Here is a 23,469-nt window from a genome sequence, read left to right on the forward strand (position 1 = left end):
CATGATTAATCTGTAAGTTAAAGAAAATAAACACATAAACCCAAAAGCAGCCTAATGTGTGCGGGGGGGGGGGGGCGTTGTGCGTGGAGCCGAGCGGGCCCTTGGCGCTGAGGACGTCTGTGCTGAGGACTGCATGGCTGAGGACAGGTGACTATCCAGGTGTGTGTGTGTTCAGGTGTATACATGCGGAGGGCGGAGTGCGGGGGGGCGGAGCCGAGCGGGGAAAAGTGCCGGGTGTTGTCCTGTCAGTCCGTAGTTTCGGCTGTTCAGTTAGGCTCCTTGCACACGTAGCCAGGGTAAATATCGGGTAACTAAGCAAAGCGCTTTCCTTGGTTACCGGATATTTACCTTGGTTACCAGTGTACACCGCTTTGCGCTGGCTCCTTGCACACGTAGCCAGGGTAAATATCGGGTAACTAAGCAAAGTAACCCAATGTGTACCCTGTTTACGTGTGCAGGGAGCCTTAGCTGAGCCGTTGGTCGCAGGCTCTTTAGCGCAACGCGCTGTGGCGACGGTTGTCACAGTAATGACGTCATTTTGGAGCAAGACAGACAGAGACAGAATAAGGCAATTATGTATATTTAGATTCGCATCAGTTATTTCTCATCTGTTCTTTTATCTGGAGCAGATTAGTCTGGCTGAACCCTGTTTTTATCCATTGACCATTTACAATAAGTAAGTTAATAACAGATGAAATTAGGAAGGAACTCTGAAGTACAATGTCAGTCTAAAGGCCCTGCCACACACACAGATAAATCTTTGGCAGATCTGTGGTTGCAGTGAAATTATGGACATATTGTTCCATTTGTACACAGCCACAAACCTGGCACAAACCTGGCACTGACTGTCCACAATTTCATTGCAACAACAGATCTGCCGCAGATTTATCTCTGCGTGTGACAGGGCCTTTATGTTCATCCAGGTCTCACAGATCTCCATAGACTTTACTTTCAGAGTCTGAGCCACGATTATCTGATGTGAATAGGACCTGCTCAGAGTCTCGTGGATGCATTTTTAAAATGAATGTGCACAGCTCAATGAGCCAATATAGGTCAGCATGTTGTTTGAGAAAAAGACGGAAATCACTAGGCTATAGGATACAGAAGTATCAATATAGCCTATCAAAAAGTGAAAATGCCACTCTTTGGCCTTGTGCGCACTATGCGTTTTTGCTGCGTTTTTAGCGGCGTTTTTTACCGCGTTTTTGTGCTGAAAACGCAGTGACATTGCTTCCCCAGCAATGTCTATGGGTTTTCAGAAGTGCTGTCCGCACACAGCGTTTTTTTGTAGCTGCGTTTTTGTGGTGACCACAAAAATGCTGCATGTCAATTATTTCTGCGTTTTTCACTGCGTTTTTCACCCATTGAGTTCAATGAGATGTTCAACAACGCAATGAAAAACGCATATAGTTGCGTTTCTATGACTAAAAACGCAGCTATAAACGCAAGGGGTGGGCAGTAAAGTGACGTGTACAGGAAGAGGATTCCTTCTGTTGGTAAACACAGAAGCATGAATCCTCCCGGTACCGTCACCGCTGCGTCCACAACCCGCCCGGTGCCATGTCAGCTCCGTGCGGCGCCATGTCTGGGCGGGAGGTGGAGGCAGCGGCGAAAACAAAAGTGAACAGTAGAAAAAAAAAATGTCATATATACTCACCTGTCTGCAGGGTCCCGGTGCTATGCCCGCTCCCATCTCCTCCCGGTACCGCCGCTCTGGCTGTGTGCAGTCTCCCCGGGGCACGTACGAAGCTTGCAGGACCTGGCGGTGGATCACCTGATGCAGTCACCTGACGCATCAGCTGATCGTAATTCTTGCGGTGTCGCCGGCTTTTTCGCGCCCGGCCGGCTATCAGCTGATCCTGCCGTCAGGAGACTTCATCAGCTGATTATCGGCAGCTCCTGCAGCGATGGGACAGGATCAGACTCTCATCCGATCACTGCAGGAGCTGCCGGTAATCAGCACAGACGTGAGTATTTATTTACTTTTTTTGCACTGATGCATCAGCTGATTGTATAATCGGCTTTTATACAATCAGCTGATGTGTGATGTGCTTCAGCCCCTAGAACCTGACACATCATCTGATCGCTCTGCCTTCCAGCAAACCGATCAGATGATATTGGATCCGGATTGAACGGCGCGGGACCCTGACCCAGGATTACTGCGGAGGGGGGTTCTTTATTTCAATAAAGATGGAGTCACTAATTGTGTTGTGTTTTATTTCTAATAAAAATATTTTTCTGTGTGTTGTGTTTTTTTTTTATCATTACTAGAAATTCATGGTGGCCATGTCTAATATTGGCGTGACACCATGAATTTCGGGCTTAGGGCCAGCTGATAATATACAGCTAGCCCTAACTCCATTATTACCCAGCGAGCCACCCGGCATCAGGGCAGCTGGAAGAATTGGATACAGCGCCAGAAGATGGCGCTTCTATCAAAGCGCCATTTTCTGGGGTGGCTGCGGGACTGCAATTCACAGCGGGGGTGCCCAGAAAGCATGGGCACCCTGCACTGTGGATTCCAATCCCCAGCTGCCTAGTTGTACCCGGCTGGACTCAAAAATTGGGCGAAGCGCATGTCATTTTTTTTTTAAATATTTCATGAAATTCCAGCCGGGTACAAATAGGCAGCTGGGGGTTGGGGGCAGGCTGTACCTGCCTGCTGTACCCGGCTAGCATACAAAAATATGGCGAAGCCCACGTCATTTTTTTGGGGGGCAAAAAACTCCTGCATTCAGTCCTGGATGGAGGATGCTGAGCCTTGTAGTTCTGCAGCTGCTGTCTGCTCTCCTGCATACACTAGTTCTGCAGCTGTCTGCTCTCCTGCATACAATGAACATTTTGAAGAAGGAAATGACATCAGACCTTTTTTTTTTTCATCAACAATCTTTAATAGCATTGTGCACTGATTAACAACACAGTGAGCAAAAACGCAGCAAAAAACGCACCAAATCGCGGTAAAAACGCATGCGTTTTTGTCGCGTTTTTTAGCCGCGGGTGCGTTTTTTGAGACAAAAACGCACATAAAAACGCAGAGTGAAAAAAATGCCTAGTGCGCACATACCCTTAGTGATGTTTTTCATGGCATTATGAGGTTTTTATTGCCAGCAGATGTTACACATAGGTTACTAAACTAAGTCCTTAAAGGGGTGAACATCAGAGCAATAAAAAAGGAAAAAACATCAGGCACTCACCAGTTGCTGCTTGTGCAAGTTTTGTTGTTTTATTCGTGCAGGTTACAAGTGCATGGAGTGGAGGGGAGGGAGTGGACGCTACACACGTCCAAAGACGACGGCGGCCGTTTCGCACCTGGCTGGTGCTTCAGCTGGTCTGAACTGAGCTGACATCACATCCATTATATCCACATAATACAGGTGGTTGATGTCAGCAGTGATTAAAACAAGTTTAAAATCAAACTGCAGTATTACTACTGAATGGAGTGCAAAATAAGCATGTACAAACATATGATTTTAAACTTGTTTTAATCACTGCTGACATCAACCACCTGTATTATGTGGATATAATGGATGTGATGTCAGCTCAGTTCAGACCAGCTGAAGCACCAGACAGGTGCGAAACGGCCGCCGTCGTCTTTGGACGTGTGTAGCGTCCACTCCCTCCCCTCCACTCCATGCACTTGTAACCTGCACGAATAAAACAACAAAACTTGCACAAGCAGCAACTGGTGAGTGCCTGATGTTTTTTCCTTTTTTATTGCTCTGATGTTCACATGTTTATTCACATCAATGGCACCGCAGAGCATGTGCACCTTTTTCGGCCCAGTATAGGATGTTCTGAAAGTTTTTTGGTGTTGGGGCAGTGCCCTGAACTTTTCTCCTTTTTCGCATGAATAAGTTGTGTCTCTATATTTATCAGTGAGCACGTCTCAGGAGCACCAGAATCTAGAATACTAAGAACATAAAAATCCTTTTACTGTGATGGCTGAATTAGAAATAATGGAGGTGGTCACACCGACCAGCAGTGGATGTGGAATCCTTGCGGGGAGGGAGAACGCAAGCACGTTTTTTTTGGAGTGCAATAATAAAATTGACACGGACATTTTAAGCATAAAATCTCTGGAACATAAAATATCCAATCTGGCAGAGAAGGAAATCTCTTTATTTTGGTCGGCTCAGTCACTACGTGCATACAAGGATTGTCAACGGGTGCCCAGAGGACTAAGAGTTATGAAGGCAATATCATTTTATCAGGATGATGCCGATTTCAAACAACTATGGGATAATGTTCTGGCAGAATGTTCATTTAAATTCCTAGATCTCGTATTACAGAAAAACGAGCAAGAGCATGCTAAAATAACAACTGAACTGATAAGATTAAGAAAAGAGCTAGAGATGCGTTTATCACAGGATCAGTGGAACAAATTTCTACAGAACCTAGACAAAAAATTAATACCATATCAAACAATAGTAAAAGAACGCAAAAAAGAGAAGTTTTTGAGAGACAAAGCAGACTATGATTCTGGAACTGTTTTCAGATGGAATAAAAATAATGACAGTTTCTCTACCTATAAGAAAGGAAAATCAAGGAAAAAACCTAAAACTGCATCAAATAAAAGAGCCGCATGGACAACAGATTCTGATTCCAGCGGTCAGGAGGAACCACCCCCGGGAAAAAGGAGATTAAGTGAAGATAGATCTAATATGAACTTTCCCATTAACCCTTTAGAAGGCGGACAAGGAGAGGCCGGAGGAGAAATAAATGTGCCCCTGATAGGGAAAAGGAAAGCTGTTTCCTGGAGGGACTGACAATCAGTTCGGAGCCTAATAAAAAGAAAAAAGTTTACAACCTGACTAATGAGACACTGGATGATGATATGTTGGCGGTCCTGGAAAAAGGACTAAATTTCTGCATTCCAGAACCATTTAATATGGTGGAATTTGAAGTGGACTTATACAAAGCTTGCAGAAAATTGCATTTAAAAAAACATTTTTTTAACGCAGATAATAAATCGACTCAAAAACAAGCTGATGAAAGGCAATGCAATATAGGTCCCCTTGGTTTTTCTCTGATGGGTTCAGAAATTGGGAAGGTAGCTGAGGACGCTTTGCATCTGTTGAGTATAACGGATGATAAAATTAATGTGGCAAACGTTTCAGCTATAGAGAGCAATCTAGACAATAGCACTAAATTTACTGGAGGTTTAAAATCTACTTTTATCCCACCTATATCCCCTGGTAATAGTATCGATTTATTTCAGGAAGTAGTATTGAGGGATATAAAAGCGTTAAAATACCCCAATATGAAGAATAATCTATCTAGTTCAGAAAGAGCAGCACTAGAAAAAATTAAATCCTTCAAGAATGTAACGATACGAAAAGCGGATAAAGGAGGTGCCACTGTGCTTATGACCACCGATTATTATTTAGCAGAATCAAAAAAACATCTAGATAATTGCACAGTTTATCAGAAACTAACTGGTGACCCTACAGGTAAAATTAAAGAAAAATTACGCAGTTTTTTGAATAGGCAGATAACAACTGGCCTTATAACAAAAAATAGAGCTGAAAAACTCTTTCCTGATTTCCCAACAAAACCGCACTGGTATTGGCTACCAAAGGTACACAAGTGTGAACAGAGACCACCAGGCAGACCAATAGTCTCGGGAGTGGGATCTCTCACCGAACCACTTTCAGCATATCTTGACTGGCTGTTGCATCCATTACTAAAAACAATTCCATCTTTTGTAAGGGATACAAGGGATTTGATTGAGCAGCTTGAACAATTCGAGTGGCAAGAAACATTTAATTGGGCTTCCTTAGATGTGGAAAGCCTATTCACAAGGATTCCACAGAACCTTGGAATAGACAGCATTACAGATATGTTGAGAGAGCTTGGTGAAGATGCCCATTTAATTAATTTTATTGAAGAGGCTTTGAATTTGGTCTTAAAACATAACACTTTCAAATTTGGGCACACTTGGTACCAACAAAATAGTGGAGTAGCAATGGGGACTCCGGTGGCGTGTACTTTTGCGAATTTGTTTCTGGCGCACCTTGAAGATCGTTTAATTTACAGTCCCATCAATCCATATATCAAACATATAAAAAAGTACATGCGATTTGTGGACGATGTCCTGATAATTTGGGATGGAGATAGGGAACAGTTTAATTCCTTTGTAGCGTATTTAAATTCGGAAAATAATTGCAATATGCTGTTCACACATTTTTTCGGAGATAAATGTATTGAGTTCCTTGATGTTAAATTAACAGCCCATGAAGGGTTAATTTCAAGGGAGCTCTACAGGAAACCGACTACAGTGAACACACTATTAGAAGGAGATTCCAAATGACCATACTGTAACAATTCCCCTGGGTTCTGCACCTACAGAGATCCCTCGGGTGGCACAAACTCATAATCATAACAATTTAGGACAAGAAATCAGAGTTTTTAAAGTGCAAGTATACATATTTTATTTCACATTGGTGACAATTTCAATAAAAACTTTTTTCTAAAAGTCAAAAACGCCAGGACTGAGCCAAAAAATTATTATTAATATATGTGTAATACAAAGTCTCCCTAGGTTCACAAGGCACATATATATAAATAGATGGTACATAACCACAACATAAGGGAGCAGACCACCAGGACAAACCTACAGGTAAATATAATTAATTTTGTGCAAAAGACATGAGCACAAATACATTAAAGGACAGTCAATAACATAATTTAGCATAAGTATGCAAAAATTATTAGTCCAAAATGCAAGAGAGTCCTGAGAAATCCACTACATATAGTGGTTTTTGCTCCACAAGATAGTGCTTGTGGCGTGCCTAGTAATAAGCCCCATAGAGACCCGTAGAATAGAAGGTACAATGGACAATCCAGGCGTTTGGGAAGGCCCCCATTACGCCCTACGTACGTTTCAATTCTTTAAATTGTAGAGAATCTTCCTCAGGGGTCAAGGTGCCGTAGTGAGGGGTCCTTAGTCAGCCGGGTTTAAATAACGCCGCTCCATAATGGTAATCCCGGAAGTCACGTAGTCGGCGCATGCGCGGATCGCTCTGGGTGATCTCGCGCGATTCACCGCCGTCAGGCCATCCCGCGCATGCGCGGGAGCAGGGACGCGTCACCATAGCTCCCGCGCATGCGCGCGGCGATTCAGACGGCGGCTACCATCGCGCCGACCAGCCGGGATCAGCGCACGCGCACATGTGAGTCGGGATATCAAAACAGTGATACATATATTAGTATGTTATAAGAAGTAATTTTCATATGTATTCCACAGCGGTAGTCCAAGTCTTCAATATTAATATTGTACAGATGCAAAATTGCCTAAAAAGGGACAATCAAAAAGATACCCGGCATTAATGATGGAGCCAAAATTAAAAAAGGTGATGTTTAAAAGTAACACTGAAATATACAGTGAAGCAGAGGTAGTCAAGCAAAGGTACAGATATACAAGGAGGTGGTTCAGAGAAACGGGACATAACTAATGGACTCATTAAGTCCCTTAGGGACCAAGGTGTCCAATGTAAGGATCCATTTGGCCTCACATTGTGCCAAGCGCCTTTTAAGATCCCCACCCCTGATCCCTCCCTCTATCACATCAATACCTCTAATTTTCAATTTAGAGGGGTCACAGGAGTGGTGGATCTTAAAATGCCTTGGCAAGGTTTTCAGGAGGGTGATATCGGTCACCACTTCGGCCGCAGCAATGTCCCTAACATGCTCCCTGACTCTAATGCGGAGCTCACGTGAAGTGAGCCCCACATATGTCAGGGAGCAGGTACACGTGGCAAAGTACACAACATGTGTGGTGTCACATGTGATGTATGATTTGATGTTATAATTACTTTTGCCATCAGATGAATAAAAGGTTGTGCTTCGTAGGACATTGCTGCAGGCCAAACAATGACCACAGGGAAAACATCCCTGTAAAGGACCCCGTGAGCCAAATATATGTGTCCTTGGGGGGACATAATGGCTTCTCACTAATAGGTCCTTCAAATTCCTGGCCCTCCTGGAAGTCATAGATGGAAATTGTGGTAATTGTTCAGCCAGAACCGGGTCGGTTAACAACACTGACCAGTGTTGTTTCATTATGTCCCGCATCCTCTCCCACTGCTCATTGTAAGTACCGATGAATCTAATCACCGGGTCAAAGGGTTCCCGTCGTTTGGGAGCATAGGTAAGTAATTGTGTCCTAGGTGTTCCTTTAGCCCTATTATAACCAGATTTTATACACCTCTTGCTGTAACCCCTATCCATAAAGATAAAATCTGGTTATAATAGGGCTTCCAGGAGGGCCAGGAATTTGAAGGACCTATTAGTGAGAAGCCATTATGTCCCCCCAAGGACACATATATTTGGCTCACGGGGTCCTTTACAGGGATGTTTTCCCTGTGGTCATTGTTTGGCCTGCAGCAATGTCCTACGAAGCACAACCTTTTATTCATCTGATGGCAAAAGTAATTATAACATCAAATCATACATCACATGTGACACCACACATGTTGTGTACTTTGCCACGTGTACCTGCTCCCTGACATATGTGGGGCTCACTTCACGTGAGCTCCGCATTAGAGTCAGGGAGCATGTTAGGGACATTGCTGCGGCCGAAGTGGTGACCGATATCACCCTCCTGAAAACCTTGCCAAGGCATTTTAAGATCCACCACTCCTGTGACCCCTCTAAATTGAAAATTAGAGGTATTGATGTGATAGAGGGAGGGATCAGGGGTGGGGATCTTAAAAGGCGCTTGGCACAATGTGAGGCCAAATGGATCCTTACATTGGACACCTTGGTCCCTAAGGGACTTAATGAGTCCATTAGTTATGTCCCGTTTCTCTGAACCACCTCCTTGTATATCTGTACCTTTGCTTGACTACCTCTGCTTCACTGTATATTTCAGTGTTACTTTTAAACATCACCTTTTTTAATTTTGGCTCCATCATTAATGCCGGGTATCTTTTTGATTGTCCCTTTTTAGGCAATTTTGCATCTGTACAATATTAATATTGAAGACTTGGACTACCGCTGTGGAATACATATGAAAATTACTTCTTATAACATACTAATATATGTATCACTGTTTTGATATCCCGACTCACATGTGCGCGTGCGCTGATCCCGGCTGGTCGGCGCGATGGTAGCCGCCGTCTGAATCGCCGCGCGCATGCGCGGGAGCTATGGTGACGCGTCCCTGCTCCCGCGCATGCGCGGGATGGCCTGACGGCGGTGAATCGCGCGAGATCACCCGGAGCGATCCGCGCATGCGCCGACTACGTGACTTCCGGGATTACCATTATGGAGCGGCGTTATTTAAACCCGGCTGACTAAGGACCCCTCACTACGGCACCTTGACCCCTGAGGAAGATTCTCTACAATTTAAAGAATTGAAACGTACGTAGGGCGTAATGGGGGCCTTCCCAAACGCCTGGATTGTCCATTGTACCTTCTATTCTACGGGTCTCTATGGGGCTTATTACTAGGCACGCCACAAGCACTATCTTGTGGAGCAAAAACCACTATATGTAGTGGATTTCTCGGGACTCTCTTGCATTTTGGACTAATAATTTTTGCATACTTATGCTAAATTATGTTATTGACTGTCCTTTAATGTATTTGTGCTCATGTCTTTTGCACAAAATTAATTATATTTACCTGTAGGTTTGTCCTGGTGGTCTGCTCCCTTATGTTGTGGTTATGTACCATCTATTTATATATATGTGCCTTGTGAACCTAGGGAGACTTTGTATTACACATATATTAATAATAATTTTTTGGCTCAGTCCTGGCGTTTTTGACTTTTAGAAAAAAGTTTTTATTGAAATTGTCACCAATGTGAAATAAAATATGTATACTTGCACTTTAAAAACTCTGATTTCTTGTCCTAAAGTGAACACACTATTGCATTATAAAAGTGCCCATCCTGAGCATGTACTGAAATCGGTTCCTTTCAGCCAGTTTTTAAGGCTGAATAGGATCACCAATAATACAGATGCTTTGCAAGTTCAGACAAAAGATCTAAAACAACGCTTTTTGGAAAGGGGTTATCCCCTGAATTTAATTAACTCCATGCAGGCCCAAGCAGAGGAGAAAATAGAGCTTGAAAAAAGATCTCTTGTCAGGAATTGTAACAATCTCCCCCCCAAAAAACAACTAGATCGTTTTGTGTTTAATTTTAAATTCGGACCTATGGACCGAACAATAAAATCAGTGATAAACAAAAATTGGTATATAATCGAAGGGATTGATGAGCTGAGAGACATGGCCATTAACAAGCCCCTAGTGACACACAGGAGGTGCAGGAATATTGGAGATATTCTGATTAAAAAACGCTATTTACCGCCTATGACCTGGCTACACCATGCTGGCCCTACAGGTAATTTTAGATGCGACAATTGCTCTTTTTGCCAATTTCATATAGTTGGCAGAACATTTAAAATAGGTGGCCATTCACATTATGTCAAAAGTCTGATTACCTGCAGGTCCAAAATGGTGGTGTATGTAATATTCTGCCCTTGTCAATTTTTTTATATTGGCAAAACTATTCGAAATTTGTTTATAAGATTTAGAGAGCATAGAAATTCCATCTCTAGCGGAATAGGCGCTACAAGATTAATCAATCATATAAAAGAAGTCCATAATTCTGACCCCAATGTATTGTCATTTATAGGCATTGATCTAGTTAAAACTCCAGCCAGAGGTGGGGATACGCACAAACTTCTGCTCAGAAAGGAGGCAGAATATATTATGAAGTTTAATGCTTTGGGTCCATTAGGACTAAATGATAAAAATGAGTTGAGCGTATTCTTGGGATAATTTTTCTAGATTCCAGCTATATGTAAAATTATTGTATGTCTTTATATGTTTGTACATGCTTATTTTGCACTCCATTCAGTAGTAATACTGCAGTTTGATTTTAAACTTGTTTTAATCACTGCTGACATCAACCACCTGTATTATGTGGATATAATGGATGTGATGTCAGCTCAGTTCAGACCAGCTGAAGCACCAGACAGGTGCGAAACGGCCGCCGTCGTCTTTGGACGTGTGTAGCGTCCACTCCCTCCCCTCCACTCCATGCACTTGTAACCTGCACGAATAAAACAACAAAACTTGCACAAGCAGCAACTGGTGAGTGCCTGATGTTTTTTCCTTTTTTATTGCTCTGATGTTCACATGTTTATTCACATCAATGGCACCGCAGAGCATGTGCACCTTTTTCGGCCCAGTATAGGATGTTCTGAAAGTTTTTTGGTGTTGGGGCAGTGCCCTGAACTTTTCTCCTTTTTCGCATGAATAAGTCCTTAAAGGGAATCAGTCAGCAGGATTTCACCCCAAACTATTTATATGCCGGGGCAGTAGAAAATAGCAGGAGGCGGTGCTGGGTGGAGAATAAAGCTGGAGTGGCAGATATTTCAGATCTTCAACCTCATTTCTATATCAATTGAAATGTTGATCTCTCAGTAATGGAGGAGCAGACTGTCCATGCAAGGGTATTACTGGACTTGTCTTTGAAAGACTTGCATTCACTTGTAAATCGTTTGGAACGTGAAATCCTGCTGACAAGACTTCACATCAAATTTTGGAACTGCACATACTATCATTATGTCAGCAGAGCAAAATATTTTATTTTTTTTTGCCTCTCCCTTTTAATATGTTAATAAGCAAAATATTTGGCACCTAATGAGTTAACAGAGTTTTCACTGAAGTCATATACTTATCCCTGAATGACGCTGATGACAATCATAGGTAGCCAGCATCACTCAAAGGAAAGAAGAACACGCTCCCACAAAAGGTTAAAGCAGGCTTCCCATTGTGTGACAGATGTAAGGATACAGCTCTAATCTCCTGGTCTAACCTCCTCCATGATTAGAAAGTAGTGGGAACAAAGAACAGATGATGAACACCTTTCCAAAAAGGTCAATATATGAACAAACAAAGACTGTACAGAAGTTGGGTGCTCTGCGCTCACCATAGAGTAAATACAAGTAAGCACAACAGACATAACTGTGAAACGGACACCTTTGAGCTCATCTCCATGCAGGCAGTATGAGGTAAGTAGCATTACAGCAGGGGTGACCGTGACCATGCTATGAGAGGAGGACATCTGATAGAAGGGTTTCTAATGGGACATAGCTAAACTTAGCTGTGATGACTTTCCCACACAGGGACCTTTTCTAAAAGCTCTTCTTCCAGCTCTTTCCAATTTTGCTGGAGGTTAGACCAGTAGATCAGAGCTGTAGGATTAGATCTCATACACTGAAGCCTGCTTTTACCCATTGGATTACGTGTTCCTCTTTCTCCCGTGTGTTGGTGCCTGCTTATGATTGGTCAGCATCATACAGGGGCAGCAAGTACATGTGTCAAAGGAGACATTTGGGTAAAGGGCAAGTCCAAATTAGCCACCTGTACAGATATAATGAGACTTAATAATCAATGAACACAGGACATGCTCTCTGATTGAGCCCAGGCTTGCGTCTGAACTCGTGTATTGAATTGCTCAAGCATTAACACATCATTTCAGCCTTGAAACATATTTACAAACCTTCTCCATTTGCTCACACATACTGATAAAGAATAATTAGGGGGGAGTGCGTATAGGTAGCATTGGGAGAATGCATGAGATCATTTATCATCCCAGATGGTACATTCCTTTATCACACTTTAAAGACGGTAAGCGAAGATGAGATTCTGTAGAAGTAATGCATGGGAGTATGGGATCACCTGCCTCATCCTACAGATATTACATTCCTTCTACTGTGAATTTTACTGATAAGGCTCCCAATTAACTTAATGAATATCTCCCATGTTCATAGTTCATTCATTTGTACCTTGGCTAACCCTTTCTTGAACATACAGCTTAGAATCATTTTATGGCGTCTGTTCAATTGTCATATACTGTAGACACACAGATAATTATGCAATGACATCTATATTTTGATTACTTACATACACAGATAATCTTATTACATTTGAACAACCAACCTATAGCCCAGGCTACCTTCACACATGCTCCTATAATAACTCTTTCATAACACCCACTTGGACATTAACAAAGATTAACAGAAAAGATAAATAATAATTTGATTACTAATATCTCCGCCGCAACAGGAAGGTGACATTTAAAAAAAACAAAAATAAACGAACTTTAACTTTGCAGCCACTGTTACATAACATGTCCAGTTAAACGTGAAAAATTTGGTGAGAGGTCCTCTTTCAAATACACTACATATAAGGCTACTTTCACACTTGCGTTGGACGGCTTCCGTTGCTATCCGCAGCCTTGAGGAATTACGGTAACCGTTGCAGGAATCCGTTATATTCCTCATAGACTTCTATTAGCTACGGATAGCAACGGATGGTCTTGCATTGCATCCGTCCCGCGGCGCATCAGTTGTTTTGACGCTGACCGCGAGTGACCATCGGGCGGATGGAACGCTGCATGTAGCGTTTTTCTGTGCTTGGCGGAGTGTCAAAAAAACGCAACCTGCAGGAATCCGTTGGCGTCCGTTGTTTTTATAATGGATGCCTATGGTGGCGGATTCCGTTAGAATCCGTCATTTGATGGATTCCGTTAACGCAACTGTCTTTACACAACTGCGCATGCTCAGATGTGTAAAGTCAAGGGAAAAAAAAACTATAACGGATTGCGTTATTTTGTACGATTTGTAGCATCCGTTGTGCCACTATATGCAACGCATCCGTTGCATCCGTCACACAACGCAATGCTACGGATCCCGTCCAATGCAAGTGTGAAAGTAGCCTAAAGCATTTTGGTCAGGTATTTTATAATCACACCATTTTTTTTTTACAAAATAGAGCATGATTTAAGTATGGGATGTTTCCTATAGGCTTATCCTCAGGTCTGAAAAGAATAGTGTCAAGGAGCCTTAACATTGCCTTTTTAAAAGAAAAAATAAAATTATTATAATGCCACGTTTTGGTTCAGCAGGGGGATTCCTAGCTACACATACAAGACCATGTGTGGAGAGAACGAGAAAGTATGGAAACAATTGTTCAAAATATTAGGACTCTAAAAAAAAAACACCTTATAAATAAAATTGAAAATCAATATGAATAAGATTTAAACCCATACTACATAATTTATGACATTAAATGTCGGCTCACCATGTATATAAATCAAGGCATCAAATATTTGGACTATCTTTCTCAGAATGGGATCTATGTGGTGGAATTCAGAATTTAGAAGCTTCCTGCAGATCTTCAGCACTCTCACAATCTCTTCTGGGCTAACCCAAGAAAGCTGCTGTACTACCCCTGTAATTTGGGTGTTGGATCTCCCTTTTGAGGTATTTGGTGATAAACTGTGTGGACAATAAAAAACACAATAAAAATAAAATCAAAGGCTCAGTTCTCATTACAATTGTAAAGTCCTTTCATTGTATAACAATTTTTATTTATATAAAGCCTTAAGGCTTAGGCTACGTTCACCTTTCCGTTAAATTATATCAGTCACAATCTGCGGCTATGGTAAACAACGCAATCCGTTTAGCGGATTCCGTTGTGTCCCATAGACTTGTATTAGTGGCGGATTGCGACTGATTACCTTGCATTGCATCCGCTGCGCCGCGGTCAGTCCGGGCGGGAACAACGGAGAATGTAACGTTTTTCGGGCCATCAAAATTAACGCACCGCGCAGGAATCCGTCGCCATCTGTCAAGCTTGTAATGTATGTCTATGGTGCTGGATTCCGTCGTAATCCATCTTACGACGGAATTCATGCTCTACTGAGCATGCCCAGCATTTTTGGCACACCCACTGGGCTGTCCGAAACACAAACGGATCATGACTGATCCGTCAAAAAACGGACGCACAGCGGATGTAACGGACGCGACAGATCAGTTTTTTCACAGGATTCCTGTGAAAGGAATCCTGTGAAATACACATCCGTTGAGTCAGTTGTCATCTAAAAAAACAATGGAAATGTGAACCTAGCCTTACACAGGTTAGGGTACTTTCACACTTGCGTTTATTTCCTTCCGTTACAATCCGCCCTTTTGGAAAACAGCGGAATCCGTTAACGGATTCCGCTGTTTCCCATAGACTTGTATGGGTGACGGATTGTACCAAAAGGACCTGCGTTGCTTCCGCTGGGCGACGCTCCGTTGCTTCCGCCCAGCGGGAGGAACGCAGCATGTAACGTTATTTTGAGCAGCGGAATCCTCTGGATTTCACTGCACATGCTTTTTTTTTTTTTTTAATCAAACTTTATTTTGGCTCGCGGTGGCCGAACGTTCAGCTGAGCGCCCGGCCATCGGCAAGCGACAGCGCTCAGCTGAACGACCGGCCGCCAGAATGCCCGGCCGCCGGCAAGTCACAGCGCTCAGCTGAGCGCCCGCCCGCCGGCATGCCCGGGCGCCGGCAAGTGACAGCGCTCAGCTGAGCGCCCGCCCGCCGGCATGCCCGGACGCCGGCAAGTGACAGCGCTCAGCTGATCACCAGGCGGTCGGCTGCAGGGAGCGATCAGCTGATCACCCGGCGGCCGGCAAGTGACAGCGCTCAGCTGATCACCCGGCGGTCGGCTGCAGGGAGCGATCAGCTGATCACCCGGCGGCCGGCAAGTGACAGCGCTCAGCTGATCACCGGCGGTCGGCTGCAGGGAGCGATCAGCTGATCACCCGGCGGCCGGCTGCAGGGAGCGATAAGCTGATCACCCTGCGGCCGGCTGCAGGGAGCGATCAGCTGATCACCTGGCGGCCGGCTACTGGGAGCGATCAGCTGATCACCCGGCGGCCGGCTGCAGGGAGCGATCAGCTGATCGTTCACAATAGTCTGCCGCTGGTAAAACTGTAAAAAAAAAAAAAATCAAAACGAATTGCGTTGTTTTGCAGCATCTGTTGCATCCGTTGTGCCACTATATTCAACAGATCCGTTGCATCCGTTACACAACGCAATGCAACGGATACCGTTCAACGCAAGTGTGAAACTAGCCTTACACAGGCACGCTCCACATCCAGCAGCGATATAGAGGCATGCTAAGGCAGACATCCGGTCATCCCGGTGGCACAGCACATATATTCTTTGCTGCATTAGAGTGACTCAAGTAATGCCTTCCTGCATACATACCTCTTCCCATTTAGAAGGACAATAAAAACAATTACGTTTATCAGGGTTTTCCAGTTTGCCCTGCTGACAATTTGGAGGACATAGCACTTGGTATATAACAGAGCCTAGCAGACACCCAATACCAATAGTGAGGATCAAGGAACAAATTCGTGAATACAAAATTATACCATCCATAAAGCCATAACAGGGGCACGCTTGGTGACAAATCGGTTATTAAATAGGCAGCAACCCATACTTTATTGATCATAAGATAATTACACATGATTTGATATAGTCCAGTCTGACGAAGGCCCATGGGCCGAAACGTCGACTTGTAGTGGACAACTTCATGTATATCACCTGCAACAAAAGAATTTTTTTGATCAATAAAAGAGATCTTTGCATGATTTTTTGAACTCTCTCTTTTTGTGGGGGTGAATAGTGTGCCGGAGTTCCTCTCCACTTTGTTATATTTTTTCTCCTGAGCACCTATCGATCGGTGACGCAGAGCCTTTCCTTTCTATAGATCACACATTGATGACCTATACTAAGAATAGGCCATCAATGTCAAAGTAGTGAACAATGTCTTTAACTACTCTCCCAGAATGTAGCTTCGTATTCACTTTGGACCAAGCTCTGGTGGTCAAGCTCCCTTTTAACAAATCTGTACACTAGGCAAGATAAAAGCTCCAACAGCAGAATGGTACAAGTCCTTCTCAATAAATTAGAATATCATGAAAAAGTTAATTTATTTCAATTATTCAATACAAAAAGTGAAACGCATATATTATATAGAGTCATTACACACAGAGGGATCTATTTCAAGTGTTTATTTCTGTTAATGTTCATGTTTATGGCTTACAGCCAATGAAAACCCAAAAGTTATTATATCAAACAATTAGAATATGGTGTAAAATCAACTGAAAAAATGATTTTTAACTCAGAAATGTTGGCGCCTACTGAAAAGTCTGTACAGTAAATGCCTCAATACTTGGTCAGGGCTCCTTTTGCATGAATTACTGCATCAATGCGGCGTGGCATAGGGATGATCAGCCTGTGGCACTGCTGAGGTGTTACGGAAGCCCAGGTTGCTTTGATAGCAGCCTTCAGCTTGTCTGCATTGTTGGGTCTGGTGTCTCTCATCTTCCTCTTGACAATACCCTATAGATTCTCTATGGTGTTTAGGTCAGGTGAGTTTGCTAGTCAATCAAGCTCAGTGATACTGTAGGTATTAAACTAGGTATTGGTACTTTTGGCAGTGTGGACAGGTGCAAAGTCCTGCTAGAAAATCAAATTTCCATCTCCTAAAAGCTTGTCGGCAGAGGAAAGCATGAAGTGCTTTAAAATATCCTGGTGGATGTGTGGCGCCCCTGAGGGGTGGGAGAGTCAGATGGCTGCGCTGATTTTCTTCTTGATAAAACACAGTGGACCTACACCAGCAGATGACATGGCTCCCCAAACCATCAGTGATTGTGGAAATTTCACACTAGACCTCAAGCAGCTTGGATTGTGGCCTCTCCATTCTTCCTCCAGACTCTGGGACCTTCATTTCCAAATGAAATGCAAAATTGACTTTCATCTGAACACCTTGGACCACTGAGCAACAGTCTAGTTCTTCTTTTCCTTGGCCCAGGTAAGACGCTTCTGGCGTTGTCTATTGGTCAGGAGTGGCTTGACGCAAGGAATGTGACAGTTGTAGCCCATTTCCTGGATACGTCTGTGTGTGGTGGCTCTTGAAACACTGACTCCAGCAGTAGTCCACTCCTTGTGAATCTCCCCAAAATTTTTGAATGGCCTTTTCCTATCAATGCTTTCAAGGCTGTAATTATTTCGGTTGCTTGTGAACCTTTTTCTGCCTACCACACCTTTTCCTTCCACTCAACTGTCCATTAATATGCTTGGATACAGCATTCGGAACAGCCAGCTTCTGTAAGCTTTTGTGGCTTACCCTCCTTGTGGAGTGTGTCAATAACTGCCTTCTGGACACTGTCAAGTAAGCAGTCTTCCCCATGATTGTGTAGCCTACTGAACAAGACTAAGGGACCATTTTAAACGCTAAAGAAACCTTTGCAGGTGTTTTGTGGTAATTATTCTAATTTTCTGAGATAATGACTTTTGGGTTTTCATTGGCTGTAAGTCATATTCATCAACATTTACAGTAATAAACTCTTTAAATAGATCACTCTGTGTGTAATGACTATTACATATGTGTTTCCCTTTTTGTACTAAATTACTGAAATAAATTAACTTTTTGATGATATTCTAATTTACTGAGAACCATTTGTAGCAGATAGAAAAAACCAATCAATTGGAAACCTTATTTTCATGCTAACTAAAGAAATTTAATGACATGGGAATATCCCTTTATGAGGCTAACATATTCCGCAGCACCGTAGACAAATAACCAAGCAAAAGATTATTCTTATAGTACGCATTAAAAAAAAAAAAAATTTAGCGCGGCATTCTTTGGTGTTTTGGTTTTTATTTTACAACAGACATCAATTGAAGTGCTTGAAAAATCCTTCACATCCAAAAAACGTGGCGCTGATCCCCAAATATATTATATCAGAAGAAATTTTATTCGGCTACTATAAAATATTACATAAAATAGTACAACGCGTTTCGGCTAAAAATCTTAAAAAAATATAGCCTTCTTCAGGTAAAATAACATGCATGTTATCTTACCTGAAGAAGGCTATCTTTTTTTAAGATTTTTAGCCGAAACGCGTTGTACTATTTTATGTAATATTTTATAGTAGCCGAATAAAATTTCTTATATATTTGGGGATCAGCGCCACGCTTTTTGGATTTGAAGGATTTTTCAAGCACTTCAGTTTACCGGTTTCCTGTGGAGGAGATTCACAGTGTATCAAATCCTAGTGAGCAGCAGATCAGCACAGAGAATGTGGAGATTGATCCTAAAGGGATCTATGGGTTTGACCTAACTTGAAACAAGGTGAGTGCAATTTATGCACATTTCTTAATCATTTTTTATGCATTTGAACTACTACATTTAGAGTGGCACCGCATGTGTCCCTTTTTATTTTAAACCCCTCAAGGTTTACCCTCATACAACAGACATCAATGACAGATATAAACAATGGCTTAGAGTTGCATACGCCTGGAGCACGAATTTGGCAGCAAATTAGGGTGCACACCAAACATCATGTAATTAACAGTATTTAATATCAGATCAATGACATTTCTTTGATGTCAAGGCAACAATGTGTGTGAAGTGTATACATATTGATGCGTGTTTATACACAAAGATATAATTACTGTTTCTTGCATATTACTTTCATGGCTGGAAATATCCTGATGTTAACTACTGTTTAACTTTTTCAATTTCTGTACTGTGTATTTCAGTTCTAAGGCCGGGGCCCCATGAGGAGTACTGCGATCCCCTCACATGACACTCGGCTCACGCTGGCAGCACAGCAGGAGCTGAGTGTCATGGGAGTGTCACTGCGACTGAGATCTGATCTTGTGATCGGACCACAGCTGCGGGGGGCGGGCCAGCTCTGAGGAGGGGAGGGAGGGATTTATCTCCCTCTCTCCTCCGATGCCGGCTATTGCTATCGCACCGGTGTACTGCGAGTGCAGTGCGATGTTTCTCTCGTCCCATAGACTTGAATGGATGAGAGAGAAACAAGGATCGCATTACACCCGCAGCATGCTGCGATTGTGTTCTCGGTCCGATTAGGGCTGAGAAAATAAATCGCTCATGGGTGCTGGTGCATAGGTTAATATTGGTCCGAGTGGAATGCGATGTTTTATCGCATTCTACTCACTCCGATTTTTATGCTGTGTGGCTTAGGCCTTACCGACAGCCTACAAAAAGAAATAAAAATGGCCCCTAAAGTCAGCAACAGGCATTCTCAAATCTATTGCCATGTGGGAACCCCTCAATGCTACCAGGAAACTTGCTTCCAGGCCAATTCACTCTGAAAAGTCTAAAATTATTTTGCCATCCCTATTGTAAAAAGAAGGATTTTTGTGTACTCACCGTAAAATCTCTTTCTCTGAGTCTTCATTGGGGGACACAGGACCATGGGTGTATGCTGCTGTGACTAGGAGGCTGACACTAAGTGAACATAAAAAAAAGTTAGCTCCTCCCTGGCAGTGTACACCCTGAGCCGGAGGCGGTACTATGCCAGTTTTGTGTAAAAGCAGTAGTAGGAGAGCCTTGAACAACCATAACTAAACAATGTAATACAAGAGAAAAAATGTGTGTTGAAAAAGAAGGGAATTTTGTTTACTTACCGTAAATTCCTTTTCTTCTAGCTCCAATTGGGAGACCCAGACAGTGGGTGTATAGCTACTGCCCTCTGGAGGCCGCACAAAGAACTACACTTAAAAGTGTAAGGCCCCTCCCCTTCTGGCTATACACCCTCCCGTAGGAGTACAGATTCCTCAGTTTTAGTACCAAAGCAAGAAGGAGGAAAGCCAATAACAGTTTCAAAAACAAATTCAATCCGATAACACGATCGGAGAACTGAAGAAACAACATGAACAACATGTGCACCCGAAAAAACGAAACCCTAAGAACAAATAGGGCGGGTGCTGGGTCTCCCAATTGGAGCTAGAAGAAAAGGAATTTACGGTAAGTAAACAAAATTCCCTTCTTCTTTTTCGCTCCTAATTGGGAGACCCAGACAGTGGGACGTCCAAAAGCAGTCCCTGGGTGGGTAAAAAGATACCACATGAACGGGCTGTCAGACAGCCTCTTCCTACAGGTGGGCCACCGCCGCCTGAAGGACCTGTCTACCTAGGCTGGCATCTGCCGAAGCGTAGGTATGCACTTGATAGTGTTTGGTAAACGTGTGCAGACTCGACCAGGTAGCCGCTTGGCACACTTGCTGAGCCGTAGCCTGATGCCGCAATGCCCAGGACGCACCCACGGCTCTGGTAGAATGGGCCTTCAGTCCAGATGGAATCGGAAGCCCAGCAGAACGGTATGTGTGAAGAATTGGTTCCTTGATCCACCGCGCCAGGGTGGATTTGGAAGCTTGCGATCCCTTATGCTGACCAGCGACTAGGACAAAGAGCGCATCAGAACGGCGTAGAGCCGCCGTGCGAGAAATGTAAATCCTGAGTGCTCTCACCAGGTCCAACAGATGTAAACCCTTTTCAAATTGGTGAACTGGATGCGGACACAAAGATGGCAAAGTGATATCCTGATTGAGATGAAAGGAAGAAACCACCTTGGGAGAAAACTCTGGAATTGGACGCAGTACTACCTTGTCTTGGTGAAACACCAGGAAGGGAGATTTGCAAGATAACGCCGCTAGCTCGGACACTCTTCGAAGAGACGTGACCGCCACAAGAAAAACTACCTTTTGTGAAAGCCGAGAAAGGGGAACCTCTTTCAAAGGCTCGAAAGGCGGCTTCTGGAGAGTAATGAGAACCTTGTTCAGATCCCAGGGTTCCAATGGCCGTCTGTAAGGAGGAACGATATGACAAACTCCTTGGAGAAACGTGCGTACTTTAGAAAGCCGTGCCAAGCGCTTCTGAAAGAATACGGATAGCGCGGAGACTTGACCCTTAAGAGAGCTAAGCGACAAACCTTTTTCCAACCCAGACTGCAGGAAGGAAAGAAAAATTGGCAATGCAAATGGCCAGGGAGAAAACCCTTGAGCCAAGCACCACGCTAAGAATATCTTCCACGTTCTGTGATAGATCTTAGCTGAGGATGGTTTTCTAGCCTGTCTCATTGTGGCAACAACCTCATGAGATAAACCTGAGGCCGCTAGGATCCAGGACTCAATGGCCACACAGTCAGGTTCAGGGCCGCAGAATTCAGATGGAAAAACGGCCCTTGAGACAGCAAATCTGGACGGTCTGGTAGTGTCCACAGTTGGCCTACCGTGAGATGCCACAGATCCGGGTACCACGACCTTCTTGGCCAACCTGGAGCGACGAGTATGGCTCGATGGCAGTCGGACCTGATTTTCCGGAGAACTCTGGGTAACAATGCTAGAGGTGGGAACACATAGGGGAGTCGGAATTGCGACCAATCCTGAACCAAGGCGTCTGCCGCCAGTGCTCGGTGATCGTGAGACCGTGCCATGAAAACTGGGACCTTGTTGTTGTGCCGTGACGCCATCAGATCGACGTCCGGCGTCCCCCAGCGGCAACAGATCTGCTGAAACACGTCCGGGTGAAGGGACCATTCTCCTGCGTCCATGCCCTGGCGACTGAGAAAGTCTGCTTCCCAGTTTTCCACGCCTGGGATGTGAACTGCGGATATGGTGGACGCTCTGCTTTCCACCCACGTCAAAATCCGTTGGACTTCTTGAAAAGCTTGGCGACTGCGTGTTCCCCCTTGGTGGTTGATGTACGCCACCGCCGTGGAATTGTCCGACTGAATCCGAATCTGCTTGCCTTCCAGCCATTGTTGGAAGGCTCGCAGGGCAAGATAGATTGCTCTGATTTCCAGAACATTGATCTGCAGGGTGGACTCTTCCAGAGTCCACATCCCCTGAGCCCTGTGGTGGAGATACACCGCTCCCCACCCTGATAGGCTCGCATCCGTCGTGACCACTGCCCAGGACGGGGGAAGGAACGACTTTCCCTGTGACAATGAGGTGGGGAGAAGCCACCAACGCAGAGAGTCCTTGGCAGTCTGAGAGAGGGAGACAGTCCTGTCGAGGGACGTCGATTTCCCGTCCCATTGGCGTAGAATGTCCCATTGTAGAGGGCGCAGATGAAACTGCGCGAACGGGACTGCCTCCATTGCTGCTACCATCTTTCCTAGGAAATGCATGAGGCGCCTCAGTGAGTGCGACTGGCTCTGAAGGAGAGATTGCACTCCAGTCCGTAGCGAGCACTGCTTGTCCAGTGGAAGCTTCACTATCGCTGAGAGAGTATGAAACTCCATGCCAAGATAAGTCAGAGATTGGGTCGGGGTTAGATGAGACTTTGGAAAGTTGATAATCCACCCGAAACTCTGGAGAGTGTCTAGTGCCACCTTCAGACTGTGTTGGCATGCCTCTTGAGAGGGTGCCTTTATAAGCAGGTCGTCTAGATACGGGATGACCGAGTGACCCTGCGAGTGCAGAACAGCTACTACTGCTGCCATGACTTTGGTGAAGACCCGGGGGGCTGTTGCCAGACCGAAAGGTAACGCTACGAACTGCAGGTGTTCGTCGTGTATGACGAAGCGTAGGAAACGCTGATGCTCTGGTGCGATCGGCACGTGGAGATACGCATCTTTGATATCTATTGATGCTAGAAAATCTCCTTGAGACATTGAGGCTATGACGGAGCGTAGGGATTCCATCCGGAACCTCCTGACTTTTACGTGTCTGTTGAGCAACTTTAGATCCAGGACGGGCCGATACGATCCGTCCTTTTTTGGGACCACAAACAGATTGGAGTAAAAACCGTGACCTTGTTCCTGAAGAGGGACGGAGGTCACCACTCCTTCCGCCT

General features: G+C 44.1%; 1 protein-coding gene across 1 annotated transcript in view; it reads right to left on the bottom strand.

Moving 5' to 3' along the window:
• Window positions 1-23,469, bottom strand: part of ATR (ATR checkpoint kinase) — a 264,456-nt gene that overhangs the window by 193,139 nt on the left and 47,848 nt on the right. Inside the window, exon 7 of the mRNA XM_075340780.1 lies at window positions 14,098-14,294. Coding sequence (XP_075196895.1) covers window positions 14,098-14,294 — 197 coding nt within the window. The remainder of the gene's footprint in view (window positions 1-14,097; window positions 14,295-23,469) is intronic.

The sequence above is a fragment of the Anomaloglossus baeobatrachus genome, chromosome 3 (genome assembly GCF_048569485.1).
Source record: "Anomaloglossus baeobatrachus isolate aAnoBae1 chromosome 3, aAnoBae1.hap1, whole genome shotgun sequence".
NCBI lineage: Eukaryota > Metazoa > Chordata > Amphibia > Anura > Aromobatidae > Anomaloglossus > Anomaloglossus baeobatrachus.